The 17,921-nt window shown below is 35.8% G+C and overlaps 1 protein-coding gene across 1 annotated transcript in view; it reads left to right on the top strand.

Annotated features, from left to right (window-relative positions):
• The window catches only part of WNT3A (Wnt family member 3A), a 75,000-nt gene extending 57,831 nt beyond the window's left edge, over positions 1–17,169 (top strand). The window contains exons 3-4 of the mRNA XM_063452815.1: positions 15,219–15,484; positions 16,119–17,169. Of these exons, the coding sequence (XP_063308885.1) occupies positions 15,219–15,484; positions 16,119–16,598 (746 nt within the window). The 3' untranslated portion in view covers positions 16,599–17,169. The remainder of the gene's footprint in view (positions 1–15,218; positions 15,485–16,118) is intronic.
• Positions 17,170–17,921: the final 752 nt, after the last annotated feature.

The following is a 17,921-nucleotide window of genomic DNA, read 5'->3' on the forward strand; positions in this document are numbered from 1 at the left end:
TGAAGACATTTGCTCATCGTCAGCGACATTGTTGAATAAAATCGAATGTTCTCAAAAACTCCACTTATGTTATCTTTGATGATGACTTTTTTCCACTTTATCCTCTATTAGTTACACCTTATTATTCAAACACCCCAAGAGGAATACTAATCTATGCTAATTATCATTAAGCTCCCTAATTATCTATTACTCGTTGATTACAAAGAGTGAACAAAATTCAAACGTAAACATTTAGTTCAACAATAATAAAAATAAAATCTTGAAAGCAATCTGTTCTGTGCATCTTTTTCTTTCAATTTTTTTAACTGCTCCAAAGTGGTTAATTACCTGCTCCTGCAAAGAGGAGTATTGTTTACACTCAAAAGTAGGATGACATTTCAATTTGCAGTTTGTGTGCAATCCACTTGGCATTTTTGGTTTACAGTAACAAGACCTTATAAATGGGGAACATTTAACTCAGCGTTCTTCCACATTTCGATGTGCAACACTGGGAAGTATGAGATCTGGACAAGTTGGGCAAGGACTTCCATAATGGACATGCCTGGCCATTAAAGTCCAGCCCAACACATTTTATAAAATGTTTTAACAGTTACTTTATGAAAAACATGTGAAAATGATCTTGTTCAGTGTGCTAAAATCTTAAAGCGATATTTGCAGTTTTAGTTTATTGGCAATTGAATGGAACACATGCAAAAATAAAACCTCACTTTTTTCCGTAAATCTGTAGATGTATAAATAAATTCTACATAAATCTATGGAGTTTCAAGCATTTGTTTTTGCCACTGCAGACGCAGGGTGAACTGTGCAGACTCTGGGGCTCAAAGGGTTAAAGCTGTAATTAAGAAAACTCATGGTTTCTCATAGTTAGCTTCTCGATGGAATGAGAATGATATTTAAAGGACTGTTTGTATAATATTTAATTTGTCAGCATATACAGGTATTTTATTACATTTACAGCATTATACAACACTAAATAATATCTTGCAGATTACCTGTTTTATCAGGTGTAAATCATCTTTATTTATCTTTTTTTTATTTTGTTTTTGCACTCATTCAGGTGTTGGTACTATTGAAATATTCATTTTATTTAAAACAATCATCATGATGAATATTAGGAATATTAAATAATTCATACATAAAATAATTAAGACAGGACACATAAAAAACAATTCCAAAGTCATTTTAATTATCGTTACTTTTCGAAAATGTCTGTCATAGTGTAACTACTCAGTGACATATATGGTTATCTGATTTCTTGGGTGGTGTGATGTTGCTTCGAATGATTCTGAAAAATGAAGGCATCGCATGCCGTGCAGCCCCCTCCTTCTTATACAAAGTGGAGCCTTCATCCTGACAGCTGGACAGAGGAGCAGCCAATAGTTATTGTGGGGGAGTAACATTTAATTGACTGCCGGAGAATGATGCATTTGGTGATATTCTGGGAGTTTAAGTTGCCTTGGAGTCAAACAGTTCTCACCGGCCTCTCATTGTGGTGGAATATTCGAGGATTCTGCCCAAATACTAGAACAGAAGGGGGTCATCATATGGCCTTCAAGGGGATCAACTCTAGTTAATCAATCTGATTGGATTAGATTCACCAAGACCCTAATAATGCCAAAGATCAAGCTCGCTGGATTAGCTGCTTTGTTCAAAAAGAAAAAAAAAAAAGTTCTATAAGCTTTTGACAATCGTAGAAAGGAACTTGTTTATTAGATTTTAATGTTCATAAAAATGTTGAGTTCTGCCTTTTATTTACATCAGCACATTAAAAGACAATTCACATACAATAATATATACGTCACCTCCAAGACGGATTAAAAGGGTTAAATAAAGGAAAATAGTCAGCCAATCAGGATGAAAAGATGTGAAGCATTATGGGGAAAAACATTTGAAACCTTAACTAAAAACATAAATGCAAACACAAATTAACAATATACAAAAAATGTATTTTAACCAGATAATAACTACAATGCATACTGTTTTTTGTCTGATTTGCACTGTTATTTCTTGATTTCTGTTTTCTTTTCCCTAGACCAGTTCTGGTTCTATACCACAAATATAAATATTATATTTGTGTTTAAAAAGTTGTATCGATCACATTCATTAATTGGTTTTCTTCAAATGTTTTTTGCCCTTTATTGATATTTATTATGTTTTAATCATTATTAAATATATTTAATTTTGTATTTTTAATATTTAATATCCTTTTTCTATAATTCGTTTTTAGAACTTTACATAGATTATTTTTATTTCTAAATTTTTCAATTGTGCTGTGTTAAAAAACAATAGAAAAAATTGAAATTGATGTAAAAAATTAGACCAGTATATATTCAGATGTTTATTGCCGAGTGAATTCAGGTGAGAGATCAATTCAGATATATGTTCAACATGCAGCAAAAGAATATATGTTGGCCCATATTTATCAAAGTAAAAACAAGTTATTATGGAATTATATTAATCAGAAGTTAGCATTTTGGCCCCAAATAACACTATTACTACCAAAAATTTTACTTTTATTGAATTCAGTAAGCAGTCAATTTACATTTTTTAGCACATGCTGTAAATTAGCTTGTGTTTAAAATAATTTATTAGGGAGGTTTTCGCAGAAATGAACACAATTTATAAGCAAGAAGAAGAAAAATACCTTTTCTTTTACAAAAGCCAGATTTGAATAAAAATAAAATAAAAACAACAAAAACCAATAACAAACAAACAATTACATTTTTAGCATGTTCATTTTGTTTTGTGTTTTCAATACATACAAATATTTAGTTTAATAACTTATACTAATATTATAGGTATTTATTATAATTATTAACTATAATTATATATATTTTACATTAAATAAAACTTCACACAATTACAATTGACAGTAAAAATGTTTTGCGGGAGTTGTATTGAAAAAGAGCTGAAGCGAGGTGCTGCATGTTATATGAATTTCATAGGAATATTTGCAATTCTTTGTAAGGTCAACTGTAATGGAACATTCTAAGGCTTTTTTAAACAAAGCAGTGGGAGTAACAATGATGCACAAAGGTTATCCTTGGAGTACTGCAGCAAAAGAGATTTTACATTCATTTAATGATTTTAACAGTAAGAGCGGTTAAGATATAAAATCCACTGTCCATATAAGTTATGCTTTTCAGTACAGTAGATATAGTTAAGGAGTCAATACAATGCCTTTCTTAAAGGAACACTGTGGCATTAGTAATAGAAACCTGTGTTCCTAATGCTATAGTGCCCTTGACTCTAGTTATATATAAGTCCCCTCTTCCCCTTTTCCAATTAATTAGATGAAATAAAGCTTTTAACTCACCTTTTTCCCAAGCTGAGACTCACCTGTCCATCTCCTGTGATGTCCTGGTCTCCTCCTAGAGGAACTCTGGGGAGCAAATGCGCTCACTGTGCACACACGCAATGCGTCGTAAGAAGGCATTAGACACAATGATTTCCGATGCGCTTCCATGTCACGTGAACTAGTTTTACTCGATTAATTCAGCAAGGGCACCTCTAGTTGCTATTAGGTGGATTTAATCACTGCAGTGTCAGAAAATTGACATGTTTTACATTGCGGGATTAAAATGACAGGACCACCACACCCAGACCACTCCATTGAGAAGACATGTTCTTGGTGACTATATTGTTCCTTTAAAGAATGTAATATGTCCAAAAGATTACCGATTCAGGGATTCTGTTTATTACTGTATTCAGGCCGAACCTTGTTCTTTCTTTTGAAATCAAACTTTTTTAAGTAGTGTCATATTTTTTCTTCTCTGGACATACAGAAATAGTAAACCGTGAACGACATTTTGGATCTTACATTCTAAGTAATTCCGCTACTGAAGATAAATTATGATGGGATTCTATTTAATATTTGTCCATTTATTTTTTAACAAACAGCAGTTTGAGGGTATTTACTTGTACTAGTCACTTTAAATTTAGCTAAACTAGGGAAGAACTATCCTGCTTGTATGACCTACAGTGGACAAATCTTTATTTTCTATACCAGTTTGTCTCCATTCGCCATGTTATCAGATTTTGAAACCTTGCAGACAGGTTTATAGATGACAATATCTGCCAAGTAGTAACTGGCCGTCCATGTCTACCTAATGTCTGCAATCAGAGCACACCTGCAAAAACAGCACACATAGGCCCTCTACTCTCTATTAATTATCTATTGTCCTCTGATTTCCATTACTCATTAATTATTCTCTACGTCGTGCCAGTCTTCTCCCTGTCATTTCTAAATGCCAACCACATTTCATTCAGCTAAAACCCTACTGCTAACCCTAGCCTAAACCCTAAGTTACATGACTGAAAGAGTGCATTAACGAAAAGCAACGATATTTCTAGAACGATGTTCTAGAAACTTTCATGAAACAATCCTCAATAGAATAATTTTTCGATAACACTTCCCATAAAGCAGTCCCATTCTTTATATAGATATATGTATTCGATGAAGCGTATAGAGTGGAGATATGACATTGTGTCAGAGTTCATGACAGTTGCATTAAATTATCAGATGTGATCCCACTTTATTTACAACGGAACATCACAAGGTGCTTTTGGTAAATTAAAATAGATCTCGCAAATTTAGAGATACGGTAGTTAGGCACAGTCCGTATATAAAGTAAAGATTGTTCCATTTAGCTCTATTTGAGTGTATTTTGCAAAAGAAAAAAGTGAAAACTCTTTTAATTGTATTTTTTTGTGCTCATTTTACTGATTGTGAAAATGTGCGTTATGAGCATTGGTAAAGATATAGTATACATTTCCATTTTCAATTTTTATTTTATGTTAGTGATTGTAAATACAAAACAAGCAATCGATAAAACATCACATCATCTGTGTGGTTATCTTAATCCTTAACGTATCTCATATTCCAACAATACCCGTGCTGTGTCTGTACCGAGTAATGCCAAGTCTTACCGTGGGAGCTAGCTCTCAAACAAAGGCTAACAGTGGGGCAGCTAATTAGCATCCCATTGTTGTAAGGGCTTGGCTGTTTCCAATGAGCTTCCAGGATATCTTAAAGAGGACACCCACTCACACAAACACACACTCCTACTGCAAGACGCAAGGAACATAAAGACTAGATAATCCTCTGAGCATTTATGATTTAAAATACATTTATCTGTCTGTCTCTCTGTCCATCCATCCATCCACCCCTCCTTTGCCTGTTCCTCTATGTATACAGTATATATATATATTGAGCTAAATATTTTCTATCCTATCCTATCAATCTATCCTATCCTTCAACACACGTGTCTGTATCTTTATGTCTGCTTTATGTACTGTCTGTTCCTAGCCACCTTATCTACTCTCTACAAATCTACCCAATTGATCGGCTGTGTATTTAAGATCTATTAATCCCATCTACCTATCATTTCTAAATATCACACACCTGTCATTTTTCTGACGCCTCATGGAAACTATTTTCTGTTATGTGTAGGGATAACTGCAGGGCAAATACTCCATCTGCTCCTTGATTTCAGTAGAATGTTTATAATATACATTTAGAATCTGAATACATAGATATAACATAAGATCATTCTGATATGATATAAATACATTCTAATTGTAGCGATCGCATTATTATTGGAATGACAGAATATGTTCAACTAGGAATTAATGTTTCCATACTGAACATTACAAACAGTATCCATTGAGCAGTGAGTTTTGATTTAGAGACATATTGGGGGTTGTCTATAAGGACTGATTCTGGGGCAAATTTGGAGCAATCACCATTGTAACCAACTGAATGCCCCTGGCATATTGCCCCATTTATCTCATACCCGTTAGGCAGGTTAGTACAAGATACTAAAGTTGTTGGTCAGTTATCCCATCTGTACCTCCATCTATCTGTCTACCTGACTATGGTTTGGAGCAGCTATATTTCAGCATTGTCATAACACTACACATTTTGGAACAGCACGTTTTGGGGATATGTGTCTTTGATCAGGTCAATTGCACCTCTGACCAAACTTTCATTTTATTTGCATTAGAAATTCTTTAGATTTCATAAATGGAGCAACTCACCAAATCTTGTGGTTTCAGGATATCGTTAAAACAGTTAAATTACTTAATAATAATAACAATAGTAACAAAGTATTTAACCAGGAAAGGTACATTCAGATTACTCTGGTTTCCAAGTACGTCCTGGGGATGTTTCCTTAGCCCAACATCCAGGGGTTGTTACTACATTACTACATAATATCTTAATATTTCATTTAGCAATTAAACAAAAACACAACAGATTATACTGTTGCAAACAAAACAACAATCTCCCTCCACCTACCAAACTTCAAACATGTGTACATGCAATATCCAGATCCGTCAAATAACACACACACACACACACACACACACATATATATATTATTTTGTTATTTTTTATTTCAATGATAATTTCTGCCGATTTAGTAGATTTGTTTTAATTAGAATTACAATATTATTAAAGCAACAGTTTGTATAGTTTGTGATTAAAAACATATCATTATGCATTCATTGCAAATAATCATAAATACATTTTGTCAAAGTGAAAGGATCAATAGCAATTCAAACACAATTTAAAGGAATTTCAAATATAACGCATAACTTGATTGACTTGAGGTCTTATTTAATAAATAGCGAGTCTCAAACTTGGCTGTAATGCAACTCAACCACAATTCACACAATAAACCCCTAGAGGTAGTTTGCTGCCAAGATGCACACGGGGTGAGGGGGGTGATGGGGGGACAGGGGGGGGGGGGACTACTGCAATTCTTAACATTAAATACATACTTTAACTTTCTGTTCTGTTCCTGGAAAGGTAGTTAAACTATTAACAGGAAGACTTCTCCTATAATTTAATGGCTATCTGTCGTCTGAACTTGTTCGCAGTCAAACAAAGTCATGGAAAATGTTTAAATGTCTGCAGAACCTAACATTGTAATATAGTGAATTGCAATCTGACATGTTCCACATTGTGCACAGGCACCACTTTAACTCCTTCCGTGACAGATGAACCTACACGTCTGGGCTTTTATGCTCATTTTGGGATCTCAGGGTGAATTGGCAATATCTCAAGTAAATGAGCAGGTTTGCAAAGCTTCGAAGACAATAGACAGCCTGTCAGGGTGAATTGGCAGAAGAATTTTGAGATTTAACAGATCATATTGTAATGATCAGATTCTTAGGGTGAATCATTAAAGAATGAGCAGATTCTTGGGTGAATTGCCCATTTTCATTTTTCTAAGTTTAAAAAACATATTCTTATGGACAATAAGAAGGCTCTCATGGAGTCGAGGTGAATGGACAATTTTTCAGGGAGTAGGGGTGATGTGGCAGGTGTTCATGATCACAAGGTGATTTGCTATACTTTTTAGAGTCTCAGGATGAATGCCCGAATTCTCAGGGTTTCAGGGTATATGAGCCGATTTTCATAGTTTCTGGATGAGTTTTCAAGGATCTGACAGTGAATGAACAGATTATTAATGTGTCACAATAAATGGAATAGGGTCTTGGGGTGAATAAAAGTATTTTTTGGGGTGAATGGGTAGATTCTAGGGGAGAATAAGCAGATTGCCAGGGTAAAGGGATTGATTCTGAGTGTGAATAAGCCGATTCTCAGCATTAATGGGCACATTTTCAGGGTGAATGGACAGATGCTCGAGGAAAATGGGCAGATTCTCACGGTTAATGAGCAGATTATCAGGGTGATAAGTAGATTTTTGGGTGAATGGGCAGTTTTCTAGGGTGAATGGGCAGATTCTAGAGGAGAAAGGGCAGATTCTTGTGGTGAATGAGTGGATTCTAAGAGTTAATGTGCAGATTCTCAAGGGGAAAGGGGAGATTCTACAGGCAAATTGGCAGATTCTCATAGTGCATAAGCAGATTTTTAAGGTAAATGGGCAGATTTGTCGGGTGAATGGGAAGATTCCTGGGGTGAAAGGGCAGATTCCTGGGGTGAATGGACAGATTCTCAGGGCGAATGAGTAGATTCTAAGGGTTAATTGGAAGATTAATAGGCTTATTCTACATTACATTCTTGAGATGTTGGTCTATTTTCAGGGTGCAGTTTCACAGGGTTTTATCGTGGCTCAGCCGATATTTAAGATCCCAGAGGTAATGTAGATCATTCTTTGTATGAAACGGCATAGTCTCCAAAACCTGAACTCTCTATATGTTATTCTTGGGAATGTACAACATGGAATTGTCATGGCTAAGAACTGTAGGAGTCATTCTCTTTTTAGAGTACTTATTTTTTTTTGGGGGGGGGGGGGGGGGGGGGGATACATAAAATAAACCTACATGCACACACAACAGTTAAAATTAAAGCAATGAATATAATTCCAAAGAATTTCTTAGATTTGCAGTAGATCAATCATGGTTGGCTTTGTGGTGTGCATTTAACATTCATGGTGGCCGCCGTCATTCACATCCCCGTGGAAGCAATTTACTCCTTCCCACTCTGGTAGCCCACCCACTGCTCCATGTCTACCCATATAATTTGACCTGTATTATTCTGCCTGGGTCAGATCACTGAACTACTCTGCTTTCCCAACTGCTCAACAGACCATGATTATTAATTGCTCCTCTTCCGCGCATGGAGTCTGGAATAACACTGTTTAGTTAACAATGGTAAAAAAAGACCCAAAGTCAATCATTAAATGCTCCCTTCACTCTAAACTTAGAGCCCGTTCCTTGTAGTGAACTGCAGTATTAAAGCAAATCTATGAAAAAACTTGACATTATTCATTAGGACCTAGAAAAGTTACGTTGCTTTTATACAAATGTGTTAGAAAGTTAAAGGACACTCCGAGCATTAAATCCTATTAAACTCTTTCCAATACGTTACGGAGAAAGGACCTCCCTGGCTGTTCGTTACAGTTTCAGCAATATTCACATCATACAATTTCTGATTAACTTACACACGCTCTCTCACAGCATTCTTTAAGAAACCCACAGCTGCCTGAATGTCATTTTTATTTCACCAGAAACATGAAAAAAGTCATTTAGCAAATTAATAGATCGGCTTGCCTATTCTAAGTGCTCCCATTTGTATTTTTTTTTTTTTTTTTTAACAATAAAAGATACTCATTACGGCTTAAATAACACTGTGCAAGTTAATATCAGCCACTTCCTCAATTCTTGAGTATTCTTGTTTAAAATGTTTTTATATTACTACACGATTTCATATTACTTGTTCAGTTTTTATGAATTCTGATTAATAAAAATAATAACAAAGTATTTAACCAGGAAAGGTACATTCAGATTACTCTGATTTTCAAGTACGTCCTGGGGATATGTCAGGAAATACTCTTTAAAATGTTAAAACAATGATATGGTTGTTTTAAAATTATATTGATTAGTGGTAAGATATTGGGGGGGGGGGGGGGGGGGGGACTACACATTTTCTTTAAATAATATTTATTTATTATTATTATTATTATAATTATTTGATAGAATTTTCACACAAGGATGGCTTTTATTCATTATTTAATAATATGAATATTGTTATTTAAAGAGGTAGTTACCATTGAATGCATCTCTGATTATCCACTGGCACAAACTGTTCAAACAAGGAAATGTCTGAAGTCTCTATTCCACCTCATAGTCTACTATAAGAATGCATAGTAGAATGACAACCTGTGCAGGCTTGGGCCATCACACTAATACATATTAACTATTATGTATTACATGTAGTAAACTAACCCTATAAATAAACACTTCCCATAATTCCTAGCACCTACGCGGGGTCCGAAAGTTGCGGGATGCCCCCTATCGTCTATCAGCATAGCAGTAAAGTCTGGAATAATCTATAACCTTTTACCTATGTTATTTGATAGAAATTTGCATAATATATCGATAATGTTTTATTCTCCGTAAAGTCGTCCCATGTCATGTTGCCCTTTAATATATATATATATATATATATACATAATTTGCTATTTAAACGGAAAGCAATTTCTTCACTTGTCATTTACTTTATCAACCACTTGCTCAGAATTTTCTCTAAAAAATGACTTACACCCAGGCTCAGCCCAAAAAAATCTTGATGTATAAAAGCAATAAGTGATATGTTTTTAGCTGTAGGTTCCATAAAACGTTCTGCTGTGTATTGATATGTCTCATTTTTACACATTCTCTCTGTTGCCGCTCCACTTGTGCATACTCTTAATTGCATTATGAGATTCATATTACGATGGAGTTGGTGGTTCAAGCTCATCTTTGACCAGGCTTCTAAAAAGAACCATGAGGTTTCTCAAAATCCAGGTTACGACCTACGACCTTCCGATGAAAAATTGTTACCATTTAGGATGTGTTCGGAGGTCCATCCTTTTGATAAAATATGTGTTTCTCTTTGCTGCGGAAGGCAATCACACCAGTATTTCTTTAACTCACAGAAAAGTGGGCTGTAAAAAGAAGTTGACAGGGGAACCTTAGCCCTGCACCCTGCTGGGGTATACTCAGAGCACAATATCTCAGAGACCATGAGATTAAATTAAAGAGAGGAGTGAAAATGCTTTTCAGAATTCACACGCCCTTTAGATTGTTTTATTAAACCATTTGAATAGGGATTTCCTTTTTGGCCGACTAGAAGACCCTTCCAACGCATAGTTCTAGGTTGCTATGACTTAGTTGGTTCTTGCTAATCACTGGTGAGGTTGAATTTCATATAAAATTTCTTGGCCTATTGTCAGCTTAATTCAGTGTGACAGTGCCAGCACAAAGCAGGATTCATTCACCCAGCAGGTAATAAGCGCGATTTACCATACCAACCACGCAGGGTGAAGAGGGGGCTATCGCGTGGTCAGGCCACTTAGCTACAGCCTTGCATTCCATTCTCAGGTGGGTTTAGGGCAATCCTTTTGTTAGAGAATATTTCTCCCAATCGCACAAAACTATTTTCACTTGTCAATTACAGATATCCTGTTGATCAAGAGCCTACGTAGACCTTTTCACCACTAATCCTCGTTAACTTGCCGGGGGTATTATTTTCATCATTTCTTTAGCATTTTAAGACATCCCATTAAATTGTAACTGGTGAAAACTACACATCTCTGACAAAATGTATAATCTCCTTAGCCTCATATAAGAGATGGATTTGTGTCTTACTGATCCCTCAGTTAGTAGTCATCTATAATGGTTTAAAGTCTCAGTGGATGCAAATATTTCGCTAGCCATGTGGTTTATATATATATATATATATATATATATATTGATATTATTAAGGAAAATCTTTTTTCAAGAAATAAACTGTTACATGTGTCTTAGCTAGTTCATACATATAATACCTAAAACCTAGAATTAAAGTTGAAATCTACTCAGTATACAGAAGTTAAAATAGTCTCTCTGCTTTTAGTATGGTAACAATTTTGTAGAAAGTTCAGAAAGCTGACATATTGTATTATGCATCTTTCAGAGCACAACCTGGAAATGGAATAGGATTTGCTGCCAACGTTGATTGGACATCTACTTGGCAAAACATAACATTTTCACACTCACATACAGTGTCCAGGAAATTTGTTCTGTAACTTTTAAAAGCCAAAAGATTTTAACAAAATAATTTTTAATCATTTCAATTAATATTTTCTCTAAACAGGTTTATTTTTAAGCCTAGATTCATGCGATGAAACAATAGCACTCAGATAGGAAAAATGTTGATGAAAAAAGTAGAAGAAAATATTCCTAAATGGTCCTGTGTTTGCCACTTTTAAGGATCCCAATAAAATAAAAACATTTCGTGTTTAGTTCCTTCCTTTTTATGCTTTATGAATGTGATAGTATAAACATAGCTCTAAAGCTGTAAAACATTCACACAATGGTTTAAAAGTTATTTCATTTCTATGAGTCTGTAAATGAAATTCTAAGTTCATGTGTACTTACATATTCAGTTGTTGTAATTTGACATAAGTGATTTTTTTTTGCCATTTGTTTGTGTATCATCTAATCTTTTTATCTTGTTCAAGAACTGCTGTGAACATTCAAGTTGAGATCCAATGTGTGAAAATGGTTGTGTTCCTAATGTAATCCTCACAAAGGTTCAAACATATTAAAAAAACAAAACAAAAAAAAAAATGAATTATTCATTTAAATATATGTCACACTTACAACATGGAGCCAAGCAAACAGCGGCTTTGCATTTCGGATGACGATAACAGAACAGTAAAAGTATTAATAAATAATTATTTACTGCACAAATGTACATAACAGGTGAATTTATGAAGCTAAACCCTCATACGCAGAAGTCAGGTTTACTTCTAATAATGAGCTATTAGACTCTGGATCAAACATGGAGATTTCCCAGACAATGCCTAACGTTTTAAATATATGTTACATTTGAATTTGTAATGCACTTGTTTGTTAGGAAATATACGTGTATATACTAGCACAGTGTCAGGGTACCTGAGGTCTCTACCTTTGAGAAGGGTAGAGACTTAGTTGTTTATCCGTCTAGACACGCCATATCTCCCGTTCCTCGCGGTCCATCCAGTCATTCTAACGCTGGCCGCAAGGGATCCGCTTCCTTTTCTAACATGACGCTCGATACGTGACGTCTTGACGCTATCCCGAGCGACCTGTCACTCTATTGGCTTTATCCAATCAGCACCCAGCGGAGGCGTGTCTACTCTCCGGACTCAGGGTATTTAAGCTTGCTTCTCTCGTCAGCTCATTGCCCTGTCGTGGTTCTAGCTTGTCTAGTCACTCAGTGCTCTTGTATTCTAGTATTCTCTTTGGTTCTGACCCGGCTTGTTGTACTATCCTGCTTATCTCTGTTATCCCTCTGACCCGGCTTGTCTCTCGCTTACCTGTCTTCTCGTTCCCTCGACCTCGGCTTGTCTCTGACCATTCTCTGTTATTCTCTGTACGTTAGTCCGGCCATTCTAAGGCCCGGTATACGTACCTTTCTACTGATGTACTCTGCGTGTTGGATCCCTGTCCCGATCCTGACACACAGTAAACTAAAGACTCATTTTCTCAAACCACGTAGAGAATCCATATCTTTGCGGCAAAGCTTTTTATCTGTTACAGACTCAGAAACGCTAGGGCTGCACTTACGCAAATCCAATCAGGTATACATGTGTTGATTCAAGGAGATTAAAGTGATTATACATCAGGTTTTAACAGCACAGTTAAATACAGGAGATGTGCTGTGCTTTCAATGACACTATCTGTCAGTGTCTCCCTCAGCTTCCAACAATCTCTGTCTACTTACAGATTTTGGTGTTAAATGATGGTCCACGTGACAGTAATAGAATTCTATACACTATATGGATCATGAGAATTCACAAGATGTAAACGAAGTTACTGGAAAATAAGAGTACTGTCATTGATGGTTCTTTATTCTAAACAGATTTCACAGAATAACACACTTTTTTTTGGAATGACTTGCCAAACCATGCTTCTCACCTATCTTGGATTTGGCAGGATTCTCCCACTTTGAGATGCCTTTATTGGCTTCTTGCTCTGTTGATCCCCGTCCTTCATTATTAAACGTGAAAACAGTGAGCGAACTTGCCTCTTAAGTTCTAAAATTTGGGAAATGGTTACCTAGACTAGAAATCAATGCCCCGCTATTAATTAACTACCGAAGCAGCATTTGTTATTTTATGTTCCTTTCCTATACACTCCGCCACAATCACATCGTATTGACTTACACACGTGTTACGGAAAATCATGATTTGGTGACCTTGTTACATTCGGTATTACCCCTCAAGTGTAGAGCTAGCTATCCAACCATATATTTAATGAGTAAGACATTTTATTCTGGAATAGTATCCCTGGTGGTCATATTTTTTAGATTCTTATTGGTCCTTAAGGGATTAGTAATTAATAATTTTCATTTGAAATGAACGGTTTCTATTTGATATTTTACTTTTTTACATGGATGGTCTACAGTTGCTTGCCTTGGACACCCATCATTCTAAATCAGCTAAGGCCCAAATGGATCCTCAGCCATTTGCACTGAAGACAGTGGCAGAGAATTAACAACTTTTTTAATGTTGGAAGGAATTGATGGGCATTGCAGATGAGGAGCAACTGTGGACTGTAGCTTGTCTAGTGCCCACCCTTTCATTGGGTCATACCATTTCATAATACAAAGGTATGAAGGTCAACTTTAACAAGTGAGCAATTAGTAATTTCAGGCAAATTAATTCCAAACTACTCTCTGCAATGCCATTTGCTAGTTTATGCTACTTTCCAACAGCTGTCATCAGTGGAAAACTGCCCAGAATTTAAGTGCATTACAAAGATTTGTTCTGTTTGGCTTAAGCTAAGAGCTCTGCCCACCCTTTCTGTGCCGGAGGGGATACAAAAATACAGACTAGGAAAAGTTAGATCTATGATTCACCTAAACCGATAGTCAAGTACAGTCTGATAACTTTGCCTTCTGCGAAGCATGTTACAATTTGTTTTCTGCCAACGATCTCATTTCGTATGACATATTTGCTGTCAGAAATGTATTTGCTTTTCTGAATCCTATTCTCTTGCATCAATCCTCTCTCATCCTGATACCTTCATAAAAGATTTCCGATTTGATAGTTGTATTGATGAGCCGGAACATTCTAAGTTCATTCCAGGGTAGTGATGCTTAGAGCATGTGATGGAAGGCTTATGAATAGAGAAACCAAGCAATTAATAACTTTTATTCACAAAACAGTAACTCATCTTCAGAAATGTTCTTTGAGCAAGGCCTCAAGGTGTATCTGCATGGAAGTGTGCTGCCTGTTTTGAAAGGTAGACAATTTACGATAGAATAGGAATGATAGAAGGTGCATCATGCAACATATAAAGTTACGTGACTGACAATAGAGGTTCTATTAACTGAACTGTAAGATACTGTTTCATCAAATTTACAAACTTTGGGTAATATTGTCAAATGTACAAACAGCTCATGACAAAGTCAGAAGATCATAAGTAAAATGGTAAAATGATAGTCAGTGTTATCATTAAATTTGGTGACATCTATATACACACATTGCTTAATGTGCAGGACATACTGCATCTGGAACTAGAATCTCCATGGTTTAGATTATGTAGAAAGTAGATAATGTCATTAATTGTCACATTGTTAATCTTGTATATTTTGTTTTAGGTACACTTTGATGTTAAGATACATGACATTTTAAATGTATAGCTATCACAGTGACATTAGAAGTCATAGAGATGATGAGCATGGAAGTTGGCAAGTTTTCTTGAGAGTTTCATTTATTTTATTTATTTCTTGACAGCCACAAGAGAGTCGTCATTTGTTCATGCGATAGCCTCAGCTGGAGTAGCTTTTGCTGTAACCCGAACGTGTGCTGAAGGATCTGCCACCATCTGCGGTTGTGACACCCATCACAAAGGGCCCCCAGGAGAAGGCTGGAAGTGGGGAGGCTGCAGTGAAGACATGGATTTTGGAAGCATGGTGTCTCGGGAATTTGCAGACGCTCGGGAAAATAGGCCAGATGCTCGATCAGCAATGAACAGACATAACAATGAAGCAGGACGAACTGTAAGTTATTTTCTTGACTCATTCTCTGTACAATGTAACAGTGAGAGCAGTGTACAATAATGATCTGTGGATAATGAGAGTAGTGGGTGGATGTGGGTCACCTTTTAAATCACGGCATGTTTAGAAGTTTGTATTCAAAGTCCAACTTGTCTCATAGTAATGGACTCAGACCCAAAATATATTAATTTATAGACAGATCCAATATTTTAAGTTTAGTACTGCTAATGGATATGAGCTGGATAGACATTAACCCCTTAAGGATAAAATTCATGCCTGATTCTAAATCGTAAAGATCTTATGCTGCATATAATGTCCTACTTTTCATCACATGCAACTCTAGCTTGTTAAGTTATGAGAACGTTCCATGATCTCAAAGCACTGTTTTACTGAGATAGAAAAATCCTATTTAAATCTGTGTCAACCATCAGAAATGAACAGAAGCCGTCCCATGGTCATGACACTTTATTAATTACTAGAATGCTGAAAGAAAGGTTTGGATGAATTGGAGAATTAATGACATTTTGATATTTCTTGATAAAAATATAGTTAAAATGTATGCCACTGATCTATTGCTTTGAGAAATAATCTGATATTTCTTTTCTTTTTTTTCTTTTCTTTTTTGTCTTCTGTGTAGTCTATAACAGATCACAGGCATCTGAAGTGTAAATGTCATGGCCTTTCGGGAAGTTGTGAAGTGAAAACATGTTGGTGGTCCCAACCAGACTTCAGAGTGATCGGGGACTATCTCAAGGATAAATATGATAGTGCTTCTGAAATGGTGGTGGAGAAACATAGAGAATCTCGAGGCTGGGTGGAGACCCTAAGACCCAAATACACTTTCTTCAAGCCTCCCACAGAAAGAGATCTAATTTACTACGAAAGTTCTCCCAACTTTTGCGAACCTAATCCAGAGACTGGATCTTTTGGAACCCGGGATAGGATATGCAATGTCACCTCTCATGGAATTGATGGTTGTGATCTTTTGTGCTGTGGGCGAGGTCACAACACAAGAACTGAGAAGAGGAAAGAAAAGTGTCATTGTATCTTTCACTGGTGCTGCTACGTCAGCTGCCAAGAATGCATACGAGTATATGATGTTCACACATGTAAATAATACAGCTTCTCCCCGAACAGACTATTTCTTCCAAGATACGAACTTAAGTCCTTAAGTCTGGTTCTCCAGGCAAAAACTCACAGAACCTCTTTGGCGATACAAATAACTGTGATTGTTTGAATAGTATAGGTCTAACGATTTCTTGGATACACCTGGAGAAAAGCCCTACTCAAAAGGAAATACCGCAAAACAACACTGATTCATTATAAATAAGAAGTCTATCTTCTTCTCCATAGATTAGCTTGAAGTGGATTACGCAATTTAGAAGGTTCATTGTTTACCTTATCAACACTTTCTGGCTATGATTTATAAAGAAATGTATTCTAGATGATTTTCACAATGGAAATGTCTGTAGATAACATTCTTGTATCTCATTCCAAGTGTAGGGGGGAAGGGGGGGACAAGATAATATGGTGTTAACCTGAACATTCTGGGGAGTTTTGGGTGGTTCCATTTGATTATACACATTTCCATATCTCTCAGCTGGATGCTACATGCATTATCAATCTGAAATGGGAATTCCACCTTCTCATACTGGATAAATGCAGACGATAACCTCAGCACAAACATTGCAATATAATTTTCAATATTTGCCAAAAATGAACCAACTTATTATCCTTTGACACAAGTAGCGGATATTTTGCCTATACAGTAAATGTATTATTCTGGTACTAGATGTAGCCTACATATGTTTTTATTCCCCCTGAGCTATATTATTGGTTTATGTTTCAATTGATTTTTCCATTATTTTGTTCTCCAGTAACATAGGAATGTTTCAGAAATATTTTTTTTATTAGTACTGATCAGTGCTACATCTCTATTCTAATATTTTCTTTGTAAATCTGTCAAATAGATGTTTGCTTTTTTTCAAAATGTGTCAAGAGAACTACTGGGAGACTGACCAGACTCATGTATTGCATACCAACAAAATATGGCCCTTAATGGTACACAACCTTCTGTCCACCACGTACCCTTTTTGGCAGCATTGGCAGGGATATAAGTATCCTATATTTTCAAAGGATTTAAGTTGGAAACTGCACTTAACAAATATCCCAATATCACACTGTGTCAAAAAGACAAAAACAAAGATCTTTCAACTGCAAAATACCATAACGATAAGTTTGATATGTTTAGAACACTGGACATTGTATCAATATATTCATTAACCGCATGACTTCTCACCTTAGTGTCTTTGATTTATGTTCTATATTCTTTTTAGAATCTATTTTGACAGTACCTATGTAACAAAAAGCAACATCTCGTTCGTGGTAGGTCCTTTGTAGATATATTGATTATATATACCTGGCTTGACCTGTGAATACT

This window comes from Pelobates fuscus, chromosome 4 (assembly GCF_036172605.1).
Source record: "Pelobates fuscus isolate aPelFus1 chromosome 4, aPelFus1.pri, whole genome shotgun sequence".
Lineage (NCBI taxonomy): Eukaryota > Metazoa > Chordata > Amphibia > Anura > Pelobatidae > Pelobates > Pelobates fuscus.